The 19,099-nt window shown below is 45.4% G+C and overlaps 1 protein-coding gene across 2 annotated transcripts in view; it reads left to right on the plus strand.

Moving 5' to 3' along the window:
* Positions 1-1,692: 1,692 nt before the first annotated feature.
* Positions 1,693-19,099, plus strand: part of NUDT3 (nudix hydrolase 3) — a 32,770-nt gene continuing 15,363 nt past the window's right edge. For both annotated transcript variants that reach the window (XR_008735362.1, XM_055727978.1), the window contains exons 1-2: positions 1,693-2,167; positions 15,963-16,073. Coding sequence is in view for 1 of the 2 variants with exons in the window: in XM_055727978.1 (XP_055583953.1) it covers positions 2,069-2,167; positions 15,963-16,073 (210 nt within the window). In the remaining variant the exon portion in view is untranslated. The remainder of the gene's footprint in view (positions 2,168-15,962; positions 16,074-19,099) is intronic.

Consider the following 19,099-nt stretch of genomic DNA (forward strand, 5'->3'; position numbering starts at 1 on the left):
GTGGGTACAAGATGATTTATTATTATTATTATTATTAATTTAGCTCTGAGGGAGTTGGCACTGTAGGGAGAGACTAGGTGTTTCAAATTGTCTTTTTAACTGATCCAGCTGCCTCCGCTGAAGTTTGTAGGTTACGATTTAGCTCAAACTAATCCAGACTAACCTGCTGGATCCCAGGTGACTGGATTTAGCCAGGATGCACTTTACAGCCTAGATTTTAAAGGGAATGTGCTCTAAAGAAGCACGCTCTCTCTTTTTTTTTTTTTTTTTCCCCTCTTCAGTTTTGCTAGTGAGCTTCTAGGTTGTCTGGGCCTACTGGGGCTTTTTGTTCAAGTTTCTTTTATCCTACAGAGTGGCGGTAATGTTTAAGCTTGTCTACTATGCATTTGTAGTTTGATATTGTTTGAGCAGCAGTGTTGTGTTCCGTGAAACGCTTAGCTTCATGCAAAATTAAGCAACTATTTCCAATCACTTGGAGTATTTCAGTGTGTGGCAATTGGTATGAAATACTGAATGTTCTCTTCCAAAATAATATTTGACTCAAAGGGAAGATTTAAAGGGAGGATCCAAACAAGTAAAAATTGCTTTTGTTTTGGGGTGAAGAGCCCTGGTCTAAATTAGACAGGGGAAGTGTTACCTCCATGTTTTTAATCCACTGGTCCAGCCCGGGATGGGAGGTCTGTGGGAGGCAGAGCAGATCCCATTTTCTTGTCTCAAAAGCTTTTTGACATTCAGCTGCCTGAGCCGTTGGAGGGGTGTTGTGAGAGATTCGGCTGTTAAGTGTCTCCCTTTTGGCTGGTGCTCCCACTGGATCTCGGTGGGATCCACGCCTGGTGAAGAACCTTTTCTTCTACCCGTGTACAGAGGCCGAAGATGATGGTTTGCCTTACCCTCCATTTTTGACTGGCTGCTGTTGCAGAGCGGAGAGCAAACTGCTGAACCCGAACCAAGGCTGGGCAAACTGACCCTTTGATGGGGTTTTCCTCCTGGGGGAGCACATAAAACTGGGGCTGGGGAGCCTGGTGGCCCCCTTCTACCTGCAACCAAGCCAAGCCCTGAGTGCAAGCAAGATGTGGGTGCCTTTGCAGTGGGGTGATGCTGATGCCAGCTGCTCCTGGGGTGCAGTAATTGTGCCCTTAGCCTGAAGCCTAAAAATGCCCTTGGGGGGGAAAGGGGCGGGGGGGGTGGTGGGGGGAGAGGCTGCTAGTGCTCTCCCAGAGGTGGCTCGGTGCCGGTGTCCCCCCACACCTTCCAGAGGTCCCCTCCCCGGGGGTGCAGAGCCCCGGCCCCGCTGCCCCCCGCTTTGTTCCGCGCCCGCCCGCGGGGTACAATGGGACCCCCCGCGCTCCGCCACTGGCGTAAGCTGCGCCCCCCGCCCGGTGCAGGACGGGCATTCTTCCCCCGCGGCGGCTGCGCGCTTTGCGTAGAGCCGCTGTCAAAGCGGAGCCATGTGCGCGGGGGGCCGGCCCGGCCCCTGCGCATTTTTCGTAACTGCTAGGGCGCTCCAGCATGCAGCCGCCCGCCGCCTTACGTGCAGCCGCCTTATTCTGGAAGGCGGCTTGCGTAGCGGGCTAGCGTCGAAGCGGAGGCGTGGTGGCGCCGCCTGCGCGGGGGGGAGCGATTCTGGAAGCTGGCTGCGCTGTCTGCGTGGCGGGCGCGCCGTGAAGCGGCAGGGGGCAGCCGTCGCCTCCCCCGCCCGGCGGCTCTACGCCGTTTGCGTAGCGTGCCCCAAGATGGCGTCGCGGTCGTCGTCGTCGGCGGTGGCCGGAGCGCTGGTAGCGGCGGTGGAGCGGCTGGAAGCGAAGGGAGGGATGAGGCGGGCGAAAGGCGGCAGCGCGTAGCGGGCGGCTCCCGGCCCGCGGGAGACAGAGCGAGACCCAGAAAGAGACTGTCGCGGGGAGGCGGCCCCCCTCCGTCCCCCCCGTCCTTCCCCGCCCGCCCGCCCCTCGCGGGAGCCCCGGCGGGTCCTTCCCGGCGCCGCCACCCTGCCCGCCCCCGCCCGCTAGGCCGCGGGCCTCGCCGTCCCTCCGGCCTCCCCCCACCCCCGGCCGCCCCCTCGGAGCGGAGGATGATGAAGCTCAAGTCCAACCAGACGCGCACCTACGACGGGGACGGCTACAAGAAGCGGGCGGCCTGCCTGTGCTTCCGCAGCGAGAGCGAGGAGGAGGTGAGGGCCGGGGGCTGGGGGGCGCGGGCCACCCGGGGCAGGGCTGGGGGGGGGGGGGGCGAGGGCCGCAGGGACCCCCCTGCAGCACCCCGGGTGGCAGCGGGGTTGATTATTTATTTATTTATTGCCCTCCGTACCATGAAGCGTGGCTGGGAAAGTTGCTGTGTCTCCCTCTATTATTATTATTATTATTATTATTATTATTATTATTAATTTCCCGTTAAACCTAAGGGAAAATGCCCGGGCTGAAAGCCTGTGGGCGGTGGGACAGAGGTGAGGAGTGTTGTGGCACGGGATGTGGGGTTTGGCACTGGAGGGGGGGACCCACCACGCTGGCACGACTTCAGTCCAGAACATCACATGAGATGGGAGAGGAAACCTGACCTTGGATTTATAAAAAGAAACTGGGATAAAAGGGGACTGATGGAGTGCCAGAAGTTGCTGTCCAGAAGGAAGTGGGAATTAAAGGTAGATGGGTTCGTTGAGGAACGGCTGTGTTGCTCAGTGGTGGCATTGTCCGTGAAGTTAAAAAAGAGAAACTTTACACCGACGTGCCTTTTTTTTAATCGCCTCTTAACCTGGGCTTGGGGTGCTGGGGACCAGCTAGACTGCGGGTCTTTTATGTTTTTGTTTTTTTTTTTTTCTTCCTTCTGGAATCAGACATACTTCATTTCATTTACTGGTTCCTGAGTGGCTGTGCTAAAGTCTTTGTTCTCCTGATTATCATATTTGTAGCTACAGGAAATCGGAAGGGAATGCAGACAGTTCGCTGGAGGAAAGTGAATTACCATACCGTTCAGTTATTATTTAACGTGGTGAAGGAGGCTTGACAAACCCTTTGTAGCTGTGCTGTCATGGTGAGGAGTGTCAACGGTGCAAGCAGAAATGGTGTGAAAGGAAAATGATGTGTTTTGGTGCAGCGTTCGTCGTAGCTGGTCCTTCCCGCTGACTTTCAGGAAATCTATGATACTTTGAACTAACTACAAAGAAGAACGTAATGGTGTTGTGTAATGATACTGGGGCTAATCAGCACGGGTGGGCTGAAGGCATCTGGGTTTCCTCATGTGATTTTACACAATTTGTGGGGCAAGTGTGGCAATTCTTCTCAAGAGCTAGATGCCTGACCACGTTAGCTTACGGTATGGCTGAAGGTGGAAATGAAATTTGAACAGCTACCTGATGCAGTCAGCTTTTGTCCGGTTTTTAGTCTTTATTTTGCAACGGCTCAATTTGCAGTGTTGTACAGGCTCCCGTCTGCCCCATGGTAGTGGTCCGTTGTGTCTTCTGGCCAGTGGGAACTGGTCTTATGGTGTCAGTGACACAAAGGTTTGCCAACATGGCAGTTTCACGATGCTGACCCGAGATGGTTGAAGAAGGAAAAATGAACTCCTTCTAGAGGCGTGCAGACTTGTGACAAATCCCTTTCAGTGTAGGTTGAGCTGGTTAGGTTTGTTTAAGGTTGAGCTTTAAAGCTGTTTTTATGTGAAAGTTGGGCCCGTGTTGTAGTTTGCAGCAACTTTCAGTGGACTGAAAATCTCATTTAATTTCAACTGGTATAATTTCAGGCTTTAGTTTCTAGGTAAGACCTAGATTAGTCCAGTTTCAAAGGCAGGAGCTGAGGTAGCTGTCTCCCTGAGCGCCTTGTCTTTTCCGTGGGCCTGTTACGAAGGCTGCAAGTGAAGCCCTGGAATTTGTTCTCACGTGAGTGTCATTTTCTCAGTTGAGCTTTGGTCGCTGTTAGCATTTGGCCTTGCCTCTGATCTCCCCAGTAAAATCAGGTGGTGTGCTCTGCTGTTCGGTGGCATGTTAAGGAGTGCTAATTGCTTTGTAAATGATGCAGCATGGGCTGTAGATTGATTTCCTCAAGTATGTGCATGTGTGTGCTTTTTTGTAAGTGAGCCATGGAAATAGTGAAGCAATGAATTAGTTTTGTTTTGGATTGGCCTCCTGAGGACATCACACAGCCTTTCTAACACTGTATTTATTTACGGTACCTATGTATTTAATGCAGAGCTGAAACTGCATCCTGTGTTCTCATCTACTGTGTACATACTGCAGTGTCCATGTAAGTGGACTTTTTCAACAAATGCATTCAGGAAAGTTATTACCACTTCACACGGTACTAAACACTTACACACCAGCATAGACTCCTTTCACAGGTGTTGCTCTTGGTCTTAGTCAAAAGGCCTAGAAGCCATTTAAATTTTCCTTGTATCAGTTACTGAAATTGGCAAGCAGGAAACCTTTGTTTTTATTAATTTCTCCGATTATTTCTTAGGTTAATTCTCATTTGTTGGCGTTTACTTCATGTTTAATTTGAGAGAAGTCTACTTGCCTAATCTTACTGCTGCTTGCACTTTTTTGATAACAAGAAAGGTGTTATCTGTACACATGTAATTATATAGTTTAACCTGTCTGTGAAAGATTTCTCATTTTTCTTGGAGAATAATACAAAATTTTTTTGTGCTACTGACATACTTTATTATTGATTACTTCTATTAAAATGGCAGTTGAGATCTATTTCAAAGACCTCTCCCCGGAGAGGGTGAAGAAAACCAGACCCAAAGTATGTTAGTAAAGATCTATTAAAAGCTTGCTGCTTAAAAGAAAAAAGAAAAAAAAGAGCAGGTTTTGATAAATAATTTAAACTTGCTGTATTAAAGTTTTATTTTTCTGCAGGACTGGCTGTTTCTGGTTACTGCTTCTTTTAAGCACTTAAGAAATAGTAGACCTTAGCTCTCGTGTTTCTTCTTCGTTTCCTGCTATGAATTTTAAAAAAACCCAAGTTTTTTCCCTTTTTGAGCCCCTAATTAGTTCCTGAATTAAACCATTTTGTCAAGGAACAAGAAGAAATAAGAAGCATTTTGTTTACACTTACAGAGAAGGCTACTTTTTTTTTTTTTCCTTTTTAGGTGTTTAGCCCCTAACTCTTCAGTTCACTGATTTAATTTTCTTTAAAAATAGCTATCAATGGAGATTGTTAAGCAGCATGTCTTTGGTTAGGCATTACGTTTGCAAATGAAAAGAGCCTTCGCATAATAATACTTTGCTTCTTTTTTAGTTTTTTAAGTGATTGATTTTTTCCATGTGCTGCTTGAGGTTGCACATTTTCTCTGTATTGTATTTGGAAGCTACTACTTTTGGACGGGGAAGAAGCTCTGGAAGTTTTTGGAAGACAAAACGTTGGCTGAAAAGATGTCTTTGTTACATATTCCTTTAAAAAGCAGTACAGGGAGAATTCATTCAAACATGAATCTCAAATGGACCAAAAAATAAGTTTCTTAATTGGGCTGTGTGTGGGGGGAAAAAAACTCCTATATCTGTGTCGTTTCATAAACAGTGAGCCACCGCAGAGTTGATGTCTTTTTGGGCAGGAGGGAGAACAGGGGAATCAACAGGATTAATTCAAAGAGAGTGTGAACAGACTTCAAAGGACCTTTCCGCAACCAAACACCAGGGCTCTGCTGCTTCCATCTTTTCAAATGGAGTGAACTTCCCTTGCTGCTTCTGCGAAAGTGGGGAGAGCAGATCAAGGGATCCCCAGTCCTGTGTTACCTCTGAAATAATTTTATTGCTTTGTGATGGCAGCGCCTCTCACTATTGCTATTATGGTGTTATTTAAAAATAACACAAGCATTTTTTGTGTAGACCAGCTGTTTCAATGAGGAAATGTTCCAGAAAATGTCACTAATATCTTACTATTAAGAAGCAGATGGAAGCCTGCTCAATGGCAGCATCTCTGTGTTACATTTTGACAAAAATAAAAAGAAACCGTTTGGCTTTAAGTCCTGCGCTGGTGTAGCTACAGGTTTAAGCATGCCTGCATTGTATCTGGTGAAAGGACAAGCTGCTCATTAACAACTGGTATTTTTAAAGACTTTTTGGAGGAAATGCTTTGGAAAGAATAGGATCCCGGACTGCTCGTCTTTTCTGAATTGTGAATGAAGTCCAAATTGCGATGAGGAAACAGAACTTTCACACAGCGGCTGGTAAGCGCCCTGGCTTTACTGTTCTGTGAGCACGCCAAGGCAATACGGTCACCAAAAGCTACGTTTATGTAGCCCTACAACAGCCTCGGTTGGGGAAAGTAATTTGAATGCAAACGAACCTTTTTCTTCTTCTCCTGGGTCAGTTTTAAACCAAGCAATGATGTAATACGGCAGTTCTCAAATTCTCACTGTAGTACACGTTGATGATCACACAGTGTTCCTGGGCCATCCTTTGTGTGTTTGCTCCGATATAAAAATAATAATAGCTAAAAACACTTGGAGTACTTTGCTTTTGGGACATAAAGGGAGCCCAGCATCGTGTGATCGTTGTACTTTCCATGGAATATAGTCTCAGAATCTCTGTTCTGATGGCTCAGCTAGGCTCTGTACATTCCCTTCAGCTGCATAAAAGGGTTGTGGTTGAAACCAAATGAAGTTCTCCCTGGCTGGTGCGAACACATTACCACATCTCCAGTAGAATATAGTCCAGTTCAGAAATAGTTCTCTTGCTTGTGCTTCTCCTGTCCCTCTCAGCTGTGCCTGTAGCTAGTTTTCTCCAAGAGCAAGAGTATAAACCTCTGCAAACCCTTGCTTCCATCTTAAAAGGTGTTTAGTCTTTTCAGAGAGGCAGCTTTCACAAACAATCTTAGAAGCAATTCCATGATCTCTTGTACTTTCCCAGACTACAAAAGAAGGAAAATTGTTAAATTTTCACTTAATTTACTGGAAGCTCTGTAAGCTGTTGTGAAACTGGAGAATTGAGTCAGCGTTGTTCTGCTGCAACTCAGAGAAAGTGATGAGTATGGGCAGAGGAGGGAGCATGCTCGATCCCTGGGTTTGTTGAGAAGGTCCCAGCAGTGGTGGCCTCTGTCTCTTCCCTGCATAATGCTGCTTTGAAATCTCTTTCATCTCAGATTCATTTACTGCCTGACCAGAGGCTGTAGCTGTTTTCCCTGTCTTTCTCTCCTCACCCTTTGCGTCCTGTCCCCTGGCCTTATTTCTTTTTTTTTCTTTAACTCATGATCAGTTCCCCACCTTGGTTCATCTCATCACCCTTCAGACAAGCTACTGAAGTGTGGAGGCAGGTACAAGCAGCTGGGGGGTGTACCCAGCTGGGACTGCTGCCTAGGACCTAATCTTTCCATGCATGGTCTCTCAAGGTCTGGAAAAACAACTCTTTTGCTTCTCAGTCAAAGGAAAATGATCATGCACTTGGATTTTATAAGGAAAATTATCCTTGTTTGCATACCTCTGTGATAGGGTTGCCCAGAAAAATTGGGTAATTTCAGTTGAACAAAATGAAGAAACTCAATTCTGCCTTGTGAATAGTAAACGTCAGTGTTCAGATGCTGCTGTATATAATACGCAGCGGTTGGGAAACAGGTACTCAGTTTCTTTAAACACTAGCTCTTTCTCAGTCCAACCGAGAGAAGACTGGCTGCATAGGCTCGTCAAGGATCTTTCAAATTTTGTGCATATTTATGTCAGAATTTGTGTCTCTGTAGCTGTCTTTGTTGTGCAGTGGATAACGCACACTAAGTCTTTGTTCTCAGAAATTTCATGTTAACTTGAAATTCAGGCAGATACAGTTACCTACTGGCTAGATGCTTTTAATTTTTTTCAAGGTTCTTCAGATGGTTTGAATGTTATTTTCGTTTCTATTGACTTCGGTGGTTACTTTTTCTTGTGTAAATAACATATATTGATGTTACATGCAGAATTAACTACCTATATTTGAAAAGCCTCTCTAGAGTTTTCATGGCTGTAGGGTTTTTGAATGTTGTATGAGTAGTACTTGTTAATCAAAACAGTAAATGTATACATATGCAACTGCTGACATCCAGAGTCATTCAGTCCATGTAAAAGGCCAAAATAGTCCCTTCATTTCTCTTTTTTTCTCTCCTCATTAAAACAGGCAATTTACAAGCTAGCATTCCTTCTGGAAAAAAATCCACCTGGACCTGTTGTGTCACTACTGAGTGGTCAACAAACTGGTTTTGACAGGCAGAAATAGGTTATCGGTTTGGGGTCTTACACTGGGAGTTGCCTCCTTATCAGCCTTTTGCTTCCCAGGCAAGTGGCTGCTGGTTCAGGCATTTCAGCTGGTTTCTCTGTCCCGTCCCTGCTGTGAAAGGCATGCTGCAGATAATTTTTGTGGTTATCTGCAATGTAATTTTGATGGAGGGAGAGGACTCTGGATTGTGGTGTTCTTTGGTAAGAGTAAGCGGCTGCTCTGAAGTCACAAGAAACTGTAGTAACAGTAATATGACCCTTGGTATTTTGAAGCCAGAGCAGCAGTGCAGTGCGTGATGATTAGTGATTGTTATTCTAAGCAGCAGCCTAAAAACCAACAGAATTTTCTTGGGTTTTTCCTCTATGGTTATAGTACTTTATAGGTGCGATCCAAACACTTGAAATGACTTGAACTCCTTCCAGCTCACCTCTTACTCAGTGTTCAAGACTTGTGCTTTACGTTTGTGTCAGGTTCTGTAGCCTGGGTGCTTTCTCCTTCTAGCTTTGGGCCGTTGATTTTCTGCCTCCAGTTCCTAGGTACCACCTGGGAGGTTACAGCATTACACCACGGAGCAAAGCACGGGTGTGCGTGCAGAAATGACACTCGCCTAAGGAAATGGGTACTGTTGAGAAACAGTAGTGCCTCTGCGAGGACGTGCTGTTATGGCCAGGAAAGGGGTGTTCTGTGGCTTGCTGTTGAGGTTGTGTGTATTTAGCGAAGGACACTGTCATGTTTTAAGCTGGCTGTACCCTTGCTGACCACTGGCTGTACTTGTTACTACTATGTGCTAACTTCCTAACGTGCCCTGAATAGCAAGAGGGTGGGAGAAGCCCTCCTTGTAAGCCTTGGCGTCTGTGTTTAGACCGTCCTGCGTTAGCAGTTTGGCAAAATGCATGTTTTGTTGTAGGGTGACTGAGGCTGTGTTTCTGTGGGTTAAATTAGCTTAATTTTTGCATGGCTTTGCTAACTACAGGGTCTCTTTTCCCCTCCTGCTCCTCTTGCGCTCTGTCAGTGTATGCTGTTCTTGCTGTTTAAAGGCGGTTTGATGTGGTTGAATCAAGATCCCAGTTTTGTCAGATATAAAAACATTAAGTCCAGTAATAATAGTATATTGGGTTGGTAAAAACATTTGTTAACTTCGAGTAATGCGTAAAAGGTCTTTATTATGCTGGACACAGAGCTGCACCGGCTACAGCATCCTGCCTGGTCATAGGGCACATCGGAGAGTCGCTAGCACAGCTAAACTCCAGGCTCCTGAATACAGAGACTCTTATTAAATTGAAACTTTCAAACAAAGACAGATTGTAGGGGGGGGGGGAGGAAATCATTGAAGTCAGCCATCTTCTCCACCAGTCTCACTACAGCGTGTTATGAGACATGTTACTTGTTTGCAGTCTATTTTCGGGTAAATAATGCTAAAGTGTGAAATGAATTTAAATGTCGGGAGGTTTGTGCTTTAGTCGCTATGCAAAAGACGTGATTTTGTGGCTTAATAGTGATAGAACGCGTGAAAGAGGTTGTTTCAGTAGCCAGTGGCTATAGGTTGGCTTCTGGCAGCGGAATGCTGGCTCGGCCAAAACCCATGTATTTAACATCTTGTCTGCTGTTTCTTATTAAGTCTGCCAGCTTGATTGTGTCCTTAGGCTGGCGTGTGTGGGTAGGACTGTCTTTTCCTGGAAGTCTGGAAGGTTCGCAGCTCATTTTCCATCGGTGTTGTAGCCCAGCTTCTAACAGCGCTGTAGCCCTTTTCGTCTTTGCTGTAATGCTTCTGTGGAGCCTCTTTCTAGGAATTGTGTTCCTTACGGTGTAGCTACTCTTGTTTTATTTATGGGGTGCTGATGGTGGTTGTTTAAATCCGCCACAGCATGAAAGAACCTGGGAATCCCTCAATCTCTCTTCTGTTAACTGAGAATTAATTCTCTGCCTTATTTTGGTTACCTAGTTCTTGCTTTGCAGAACTCTGTTTTTTTTGGGGGAGAAAAAAAAAAACCCCTGATGTGAATACAACAGATTTGTATGTAATTAGGTTGTTTTAAGGTCAGCATTGTGTATCGGGGCTCCCAGATTTATCCCGGTGACAAATGCTTTTCCCCTTTTCCCATGGAGCTCCTAGCTCCGCGTGTGGCTGTCCAGGCAGCCTTAGATGTCTCAGCATGTTTCCTGTCTCCTTTCGGGGGGAAAGTTGGTAGGCTGCTCTAGATTTGTTTGGATTTTTTGTATGCATGCTGCTTTGAAGGTTGCTTACTGTAAGGGCTACAATCTAGCACTGTTTAGGAGCCCCTGCTGTAGACTTCAAACGTTGCTTATTTTTCTAACCTTTCTCTTATTTCATTGATTGTGTGTGAGAGCTACTTCAGGGCTGCCTTGTGCGTTGCCAAAGAGGCTTGTGTTGCTCATTTCCCTGCTTTGAAATGACATAATTGTCTTTCAAATCCTGGAAAACAGAACTTGGCCATGTGATGTGATACCTGCAAGTGCTTTTCCAAAAAGACTGCAAGACTTGGCTTCAAAAATCTGCCCACAGAATCCCTGGTAGGACCAGAGTCTCAGTAGCCATCTTAACCACAGTTGCCTGGCAAGAAGAAAATGGAAATGTCAACCTTCCTTTGTGTTTCAGCCTGTTGTTTTGTTTTTTAAAAAGGTAATTTTTCGTGTATTTGTATGATATTTTGATTAAATATCTTCATTATTACTTAAAAACATTCATCTGAATATATGCTAAAGAAGTTAATGAGCAAAAATCCAGGTACCAAGGACACACGAGGTGGTCCTTTAAAAAACTTTACTCTTCTGCTTTGTAAAATTGGATTGTATTGGAAAACGTTTAGTCTGAGCAATTGAGTAACACTTTTTGTCATGCTATGTTGTAAAGTGAATGTAAGCTAGCCTTACAGTGTATCACATGTTTGTTCTGAAACTTAAAAAATATTTTTGACCTCATTATGGCAGCAATACTATGGCATCACTCTTCTGCAACCTGCCCAGCTGGTATCTTTGCTTCCCCAGGTATTTTATGTTCACCCATCCAGCTATCTGGGGAAAAGGTTTCTGCAGGGGAATGTATTTCTTATTTTGCAAACAGCTTTTCAGAGTGGAAAACTTTTTTTGGAAACGGTTTTCAGAGAGAGGTGTTTTTTCAGCAGATCTCATTTTACTGGCTTTTGGGCAGTTTGTAAACATTTGAGTGATGTTGCCTTGTGAAAATATGCCTCGTGAGAAGCTCAAGTTTGTGACCACCTGAGGAACATGAACATACCTAAGTCTATGGGACCTGACAAGATGCATCCCGGAGTCCTGAGGGAGTTGGCTGATGTAATTGCCAAGTTGGTGTCCATATTTGAAAAGGACTGGCAGTCAAGTGGACTGCAGAAAGGAAAACATTGCACCCCGTTTTAAAAAGACTAGAAAGGAGGACCCTGGGAAGCACTGACCTGCTGCCTCACCTCTGTGCCTGGGAAGGTCCTGGAACAGATCCTTCCGTTAGCTATGCTAAGGCACATGGAGGACAGGGAGATGATTCGAAACAGCCAGCTTGGTTTCACCAAGGGCAAGTCCCGCCTGGCCAGCCTGGCCTTCTATGATGGGCTGACTACAGCAGTGGACAAGGGGAGAGCTATGGATGTTGTCTGTCTGGACTTCTTTAAGGCCTTTGATGCTGTCCTTCAAAACAACCTTCTCTCTAAATTGTAGAGGTATGGATTTGATGGGTGGACTGCTTGGTGGATGAGGAATTGGTTGGATGGTCGCATCCAGAGGGTAGTGGTCAACGGCTCAGTGTCCAGATGGAGACTGGTGGCAAGTGGCATCCCTTGGGTCCATACTGGGACCAGTACTGCTTAACATCTTCATCAGTGACATGGGTGGTGGGATTGAGCGCACCCTCAGCAAGTTTGCAGACAGCACTGAGCTGAGTGGTATGGGATGCCATCCAGAGGGACTTGGACGAGCTTGAGAAGCAGGTCCATGTGAACCTCATGAGGTTCAACAAGGCTAAGTGCAAGGTCCTGCACCTGGGTTGGGGCAACCCCTGGTATCAGTACAGGTTGGGGGATGGAGGGACTGAGAGCAGCCCTGCCGAGAAGGACTTGAGCTACTGGTGGGTGAAAAGGTGGGTGTGAGCCAGCGATGTGTGCTTGCAGCCCAGAAAGCCAACCGTATCCCAGGCTGCATCAAAAGCAGCGTGGCCAGCAGGTCAACGGAGGTGATTTTCTCCCTCTCCTGTGCTCTGGTGAGACACCCCACTCCGGGGCCCTGCATTCAGCTCTGGGGCCCTTCGCGTGGGAGAGATATGGACCTGTTGGAGTGAGTCCGGAGGAGGCCAGGAGGATGGGATGGAACGCCTCTCTTAGGGACGGGCTGGGAGAGCTGGGCTTGTTCAGCCCGGAGAAGAGAAGGCTCCGGGGAGACCTTACTGCAGCCTTCCAGTACCTAACGGGAGCTTGTAAGAAAGATGGGGACAAAGTTTTTATCGGGGCTTGTTGTGATGAGACAGGGGTCATGGTTTTAAACTAGAAGAGGGTAGATCAGATTGGGTATAAGGAAGAGACTTTTTTTACAATGAGGGTGGTGAAACAGTGGAGCAGGTTGCCCAGAGGTGGTAGATGCCCCATCCCTGCCACCATCCGAGGTCAGGCTGGATGGGGCTCTGAGCATCCTGATCCAGTGGAAGATGTCCCTGCCTGTGGTGGGGTGGCTGGAATTAGCAGACCTTGAAAGCTTCCTTCCAACCCAGATAATTCTACGATTTGGATTATAACGACCCTTTTACTGGATCCCTTGAAACGCGTTGCATGTATTGGGAGACGGGACTTTTTCAGATGTGTGGGTTTTTGAAACACACCAGTGTCTCACCCTCATTTTGAACTAGGCCCCTTTGTCTTGGGAGAGCTCATTGGTAGCAATATCCTGTTTAAAGTTGTTTTAAAAGAATGACCTTGTAGGGCATGTTTCCTGCTCTCTCTTGATGGGATTTCCTTTTTATTAAACAGGAAATAGTCTGATTACATAAAAGTGTGAGAATGACAGGTTTTTCCTTCCCAGTGAGGGTTGTTCATGTTAATTCTATTCAGAAAATGCTCAACAGCCAGAGCAGCTGAAGTTAATTTACTTTGCCTAAAACTGTTGTTTACACCTAAAAGTCCCTACTAGTGTGTTGCTATAGCATTGTCTTAGTCTGAGCGCTCCATCAGGCTTTCCTGTAGAAGTCTTTGTACAGGGGTTTTCTGAGCAGATACTTTTTTCTCACAAATAGAAGGTGGCAGGACTTCAATGGCTCGAAGTGTGCTGCGCCGAGTTTCAAAGATCTGTTTCTGCCACTTGTTTTAAATCTTTTCCTCCTTTTTTTTTTTTTTTTTTTCCTTTGAGCTGGACCTCTGAATTGAAATGGGAAATGGCAAAGATGATGGCTTCCTTACCTGGCAAGAAAACAGATACTTGAAATATCTATTACCTTTCTTTTAAGTTTGTCCTCAGAATCACCTGCTGACCCAGAGGTAGGAGTTTCAGGCCAGGCTCTTCTGTGTACGATGCTGGTAATGAGACAGGATGAAGTGAAAGCCCTGTAGTAGGAAAGGGTGCAGTGATAAGATGGCACAGCCCATCGGCGTGCATGTGTGCTGAGCCTACCGCGGCCACATATCGGCAAACCAGAGGTGGCTGCTGGTGACAGCCATACAGTCCCAGCCCGTGGTACCTGGCTGCTGTCCCAAGCCTTGAAGGCTCCACGGATGAGTGAAGTTTACATTCCCTATTTAGGCATGGCTTACTGGTCGTGTTTTATATGGATTGGATGTTTGGGGGAAAGGAATTCCATCTTCCTCTTGAAGAAAGCCAAACACCATGGGATGTTACTATAGAGTAAATGCTGTTCCGTTGCAGCCTAAGCCAGAAGATGCGTCAGGTAGTAAGCATCTCCGTTAGGAAACTGCATGGCCCATTCAGCTTAATTCATTTCTGGTACGTGTTTGCCTTGATTCAATAGACGTACCGGGGAGTGCTCGGAGATTTCGATGAGCTGCTTTGGGAAATGATCCTGCTTCGTGCAGTGCAGGACTGAGGTGTGCGTTCGGACTGAACTGGGAAGAGGAGGCTTTGAGATGTTATTTTTGGTGGGATCCACAGAAAATTGCTGATTCGAGGAGTGCTGACACTTGAGAACACCAAGTTTAGTTGCAGGCTTGGGAAAGGTTAGACCAGCAGTTGCCAAAATCTTTGTTATGACCCCTCTTCAGTTTCTGCCTTAAGCTTTGCTACTGCTGGTTTGAAAGCTGTGGTTTGGACCCCCACAAGTGACCCTTGTCTCCTCGCCCTGGTATGTTCTAGTCTGCTGGCCCCCCCTCTTTTCCCCGTGCTGAGCCAGCGTGGTCTGGGTGGCCCTGGAAGACGAAAAATCACTTTGCAGCGTGGTTGGTTGGCAGATGAGTTTTCAGAAGATAAAAGAACTGGGAAACCCTGGAAATCTTACGCTTGTTTTTGTTTCAGAAGTTTTAATTTTGAATTCTGTAGGTAGGTTTCCCCTTGGTAATTAGCACAAATCTTTTCATATCCTACTGGTAAATCAACATTTACACAGTAAAGCCTGGGATTTTTAGTGTCTCGCACAGTTTAACTTCGAAATGTCTGAAACTGTTACAGCTGGCCTGTAACCTAATTGGACTGGTATGTTGGAAAGTTTCTGGAGCAAGTCGCTTTGGCTGTAAGCTTTGTGCCAGTGAAATGATGAAGTATAGCATGATGACTCTAATGAACAAGCTTTGTTTAGAGAGCTGAAAAACAGTATTAGTTTTGTTTTTAGTTTCCATCTCTGCTCATGGATGTATTGCAAGTAGATTTAATAAGCAGTGTCTCAATATTCTTTGGGGAAGTTTTTCGCCGGTGGAGATTGTTAGTTGGCTTTTTGTTTCTGGAAGACGACAGAACAAAACCTGAACTTGCACAGAGCAGAATTATGGTGGAATAAAATGTGTTTCAAGAAAGACTGCCACAAAGCCTGCTTATGAAAAATTACTCCTGTGAAAGTGGTTGAACTATTTTCCTGATTCAAAAAAAGTCCGTCCTTCTATGCAGCCTCGTCATAGGGCTTTTAAGTGGTTTAATGTAGAATTATTTTTTGTTTGTATCTCATTGAACAACCTCATCTAAAATAAAAGTAACCAAGTGCTGGCTCTAGAGCTGAACTCGGTGGTGCCTGCTGCAAAAGAGGCAAAACTGGGAAGTTGACAATCTCTGCTAAAACAATTGCACATAAATATTTTAGTGGGTAGTTACCTGACTTGTGTATGTCGTTAGCATAACTGCAGAGGCGGACAAGGCCAAAGGTACTGATGAAGGTAAATCAAGCTACTTCTGCAAAGGTGCTGAGCAGCTTCTGGTGCCATCTTAGGTTGTTGCATGCTGTGTATGTATCCCAAGCTGTCGAGACTATGTAGTGACTTTGAGTACAGCAGTGATCTCTTCCACTGTAAGTATTGTGATGCTGTATCAAATACCAGATCATTGTTCCGGTATGCAGAGGCACTGATTTATTCTGTGATGTGTCCGAGCAGTGAGAAGGTAGCGGCTGAAATAATTTGAAGTGTTGGAGTGCCTTGGTGTCACCGATAATATAGTTTGCCCAGCTGTCTGAAAGGGGCTAAGGAAATTGTCTTGGAAAAAGTGGATTATTTTCAAGGGCTCGTGTTGGATTGGCTGTGTCTGGAGGTGTGAGAGATGCAAAGACAACTTCTCTTCAGCTGGGCTCTGAAAAGGAGCATCGCCTTGAGTTTATACATCACCTGTGCTCTGCTTTCCACAGGTGCTGCTGGTTAGCAGTAGTCGTCATCCTGATCGATGGATTGTCCCTGGGGGTGGCATGGAGCCCGAGGAGGAGCCCAACGTGGCTGCTGTACGAGAAGTCTGTGAAGAGGTGAGTGTTTGACAAGAGCAGGAGCTCCTGAAGCTTTGCTGCTGATTATTGGTGAAGGCTTTGTGAATTTGTTTTCATCACTCTTGCTTGTTTTTCTTAAGATGGAAAGGAATACAAGGTCACTGGTGATATCCCAGTCATATGTGGGAGGGAAACCAGAGTCCTAAATAAAGATAGCACAGGAATGTAATTAAGGCGCTCTCGGTCAGAATGAACTTTTCCTCACCCGATACCTTTAACTGAAAATAGATAAAATTAAACTGTAGTCATTTCAATGCATATGATGATATTCTCTGGTTTGTTTTCTCTCTATGACGAAGAGTTTCTTAAGAGAACTTTAAAAAAGAGCTGTGCTTTTGTGGAGCTACCTAATACTTGAGTAGAAGGTAGAAAGTAAGACCTTATGAACCACTGAAGACACCCCAAATATAGGGACCTTGGTATGTTTTGATCTAGTACGTATTTTGAGTTTTATGTGAATAAGATAAATTGATCATGAGAGTTATAAGCAATAATCCCTAATATGTTAATTTTGGTGGGGTTTTTTTTTTTTACTTGAAGCTATTTCAGAAAGGAGATCAAACAGCAAATCAGACACAAGATTGATGATCTGTAAGGAGAAGGCGTATTTTTCTCTTAAAGCTGAAAGAACAATTTTATCCTTCACAAGGAAGAACTTAAAGACAGCAAATGGCAGTTGACTGCATCGTATGTAAAACACGTCTTTAGAACTTGCTTCTGAATATTTTCAAATTGGAGAGATGCTTGGATTCAGGAACGATTAAGTGATTATATATGGATGACCAAGTCGGTTCACAGTTATATAAGGCAGGATTAAAAATGCTTTCAGGAGGGTTATAAACATTTGTGCTGCGGAACAGAAGTCAAGAGCTAATTGATGGGACTTGGGAGGAAGCTGTGCCAGTAGTTGCTTTATTTATTTATTTAATGTCTGGTATATGAAGATTTTCCTCTGACGTATTTGGAAGTATCTGCTGCTGTCTTAACAAAATGCTGAATATTTGAGCCTTCGGACTTACCTAATGTGGCAGTTCTCAAGTCCTGTTTCTCTTTTGATGGCTTTATTATCTAGCAGTTTATCAGAAAGGTATGAAAGATGATACAGTCAAAGTTTATTTTTTTTAAAGTGTCTTTAGGTCCCTCTCGTACTGGGGATTGCTGCTTGCAAATTTGGTTTTCTTGCTTTTTTAGTAACTCGGCGATCGTTCAAATACGGTACCAGCCAAAGTGAGTTTAACCAGAACAATAGATATATTTTTAGCTGCAGAGTCCTGCTTTACAACCCTACCGTTATTAGTAATCATTTGATACAGAAGTCAAGGGTTCATCCAGGAGATGCATGGCTTCGCCTTTCAAATCCTTAAAATAAATCCGTATCGACCCTCCCTTCCTCGGGCAGCGCAGCGCCTTGGAAGAGTCGCTTTCTTTCCATGACAGCTCGGTGCCTGAAAGGAAGCCTTGGCACGGGCTCAGTCTGCAGCGAAGAAACTGGTTTGGGCTGGCTGAGATAATCCCCTCTCGCTCAGCTGGTGTTCCCTCGCTCACGTGGACCGGTGCCGAATGAGAATGTAATTCAAACTGTGGCAGCCTGGCAGGGTTGTGTCATTCCCAGCGAAGCACCTATCTGCTTGAATGCCGCTCAACAAACGGCAAACGGCGAGAGCTCCAAAAGCGGCAGGATTACCCCAACAGCTAACCTCGACGACACCTAGTAGCGTTTGACGGGAGCGCGTGGTTGGAATCTCAAATGGAGCGATCAGATGCTGTTATGGTAAAGGCTTTGCTGAAAGCGCTCTGCAGAAGAGCAGCCTGTCACGTGTGTAAAATTACTTGAGCACTTCTACAGCTAACGATTAGGCTAGCTGACACAGGTGGAAAGCACGGGGGAGCTTTTAGACGTGTAAGACCTTCCTCAAATAGGTTTGTGTTCCAGCACGCTGTTTACGATCCCCACACAAAATTATAATGTACATCAACTGCCTTGAGCTCGGCGAGCTGTTTACTGTTGCCTGGGAATGTGCGTGCGGGAGGGGAGTGTTTGTTATAGCACAGCTGTAACGCTCTACGGGACTTCGGCACCCGCTTTCCCAGCTTGTGCTGTTGATTTGGCAGAGGAGGTCTTTTGGGAGACTGCTGGCCAACCGGTGTGCGTGCTAGCTGGTAATTCTTGTTCATCCTTCCATGAGAATCTAGGCTTTTTCAGGTAGGCTGTAGCAGGGGCTGATTTCTGAGTAGGTTTGATGTCTTTGCTTCTCTCCTGGGACCGACTGATGTGCCACTCGCAAGCAAACGAGAGGTTAGCTGAGCTGCCTGCCGGTCCAAGTCGTGGAGGAAAATTGTGGACTTTCTTTCACTGGCTTTGGTGTGCCTTTTCCATTTTAACAAGACACAGTTGGAAGAGCCATGAGGACTCATTGCCCTTTCAGTTGCTTGTGGTCTTTGAAAATGACAATAGGCTGTTTTTTCTCAATTTATTCCTTTTTGCATGGTACGCATTCTCTTTTTAAAATACACTTCCCTAAACTAAGATTTTTAACTTCTGCATTCAGTGTTTTAATTTTACCATGTATGTTTGAGTTTATCCGTTTTTTTGCTGCAATAATTGCCCTACAAAGAAACCTGACTTTTCCCTTTCTCTGATTTTCAGAATTTTAGAAGACTGTTGTGAAAATGAAATGTTGATTCTCAGTGAAACCTGTGATCCCTCTGCCCCAAGCTGAGTTAAAGTCCTTGTCCTAGTTTGAGATAGTCCTTATCTATATTAATTTGTACCAGCAGAAGTATTGAATTAGACAGGTACCAACGCTTGTCATGCTTGCTGTTGTCTGCATAAAATTTGAAGTGACTTGAGTTCTTGGCCATTGTTTTAAGGCAAAGTGACAGTAGACAAGCACGCTAGCTCTGAATGAGAGCAACCTTTTCAGAATAGAACCACTTATTTCTGACAGACTGTTGAAAATTGATGTAGTCAGTCTTACACAGCTGTAAACTCCGTGTACATTCTA

The sequence above is a fragment of the Falco cherrug genome, chromosome 16 (genome assembly GCF_023634085.1).
Source record: "Falco cherrug isolate bFalChe1 chromosome 16, bFalChe1.pri, whole genome shotgun sequence".
NCBI classification, from domain to species: domain Eukaryota; kingdom Metazoa; phylum Chordata; class Aves; order Falconiformes; family Falconidae; genus Falco; species Falco cherrug.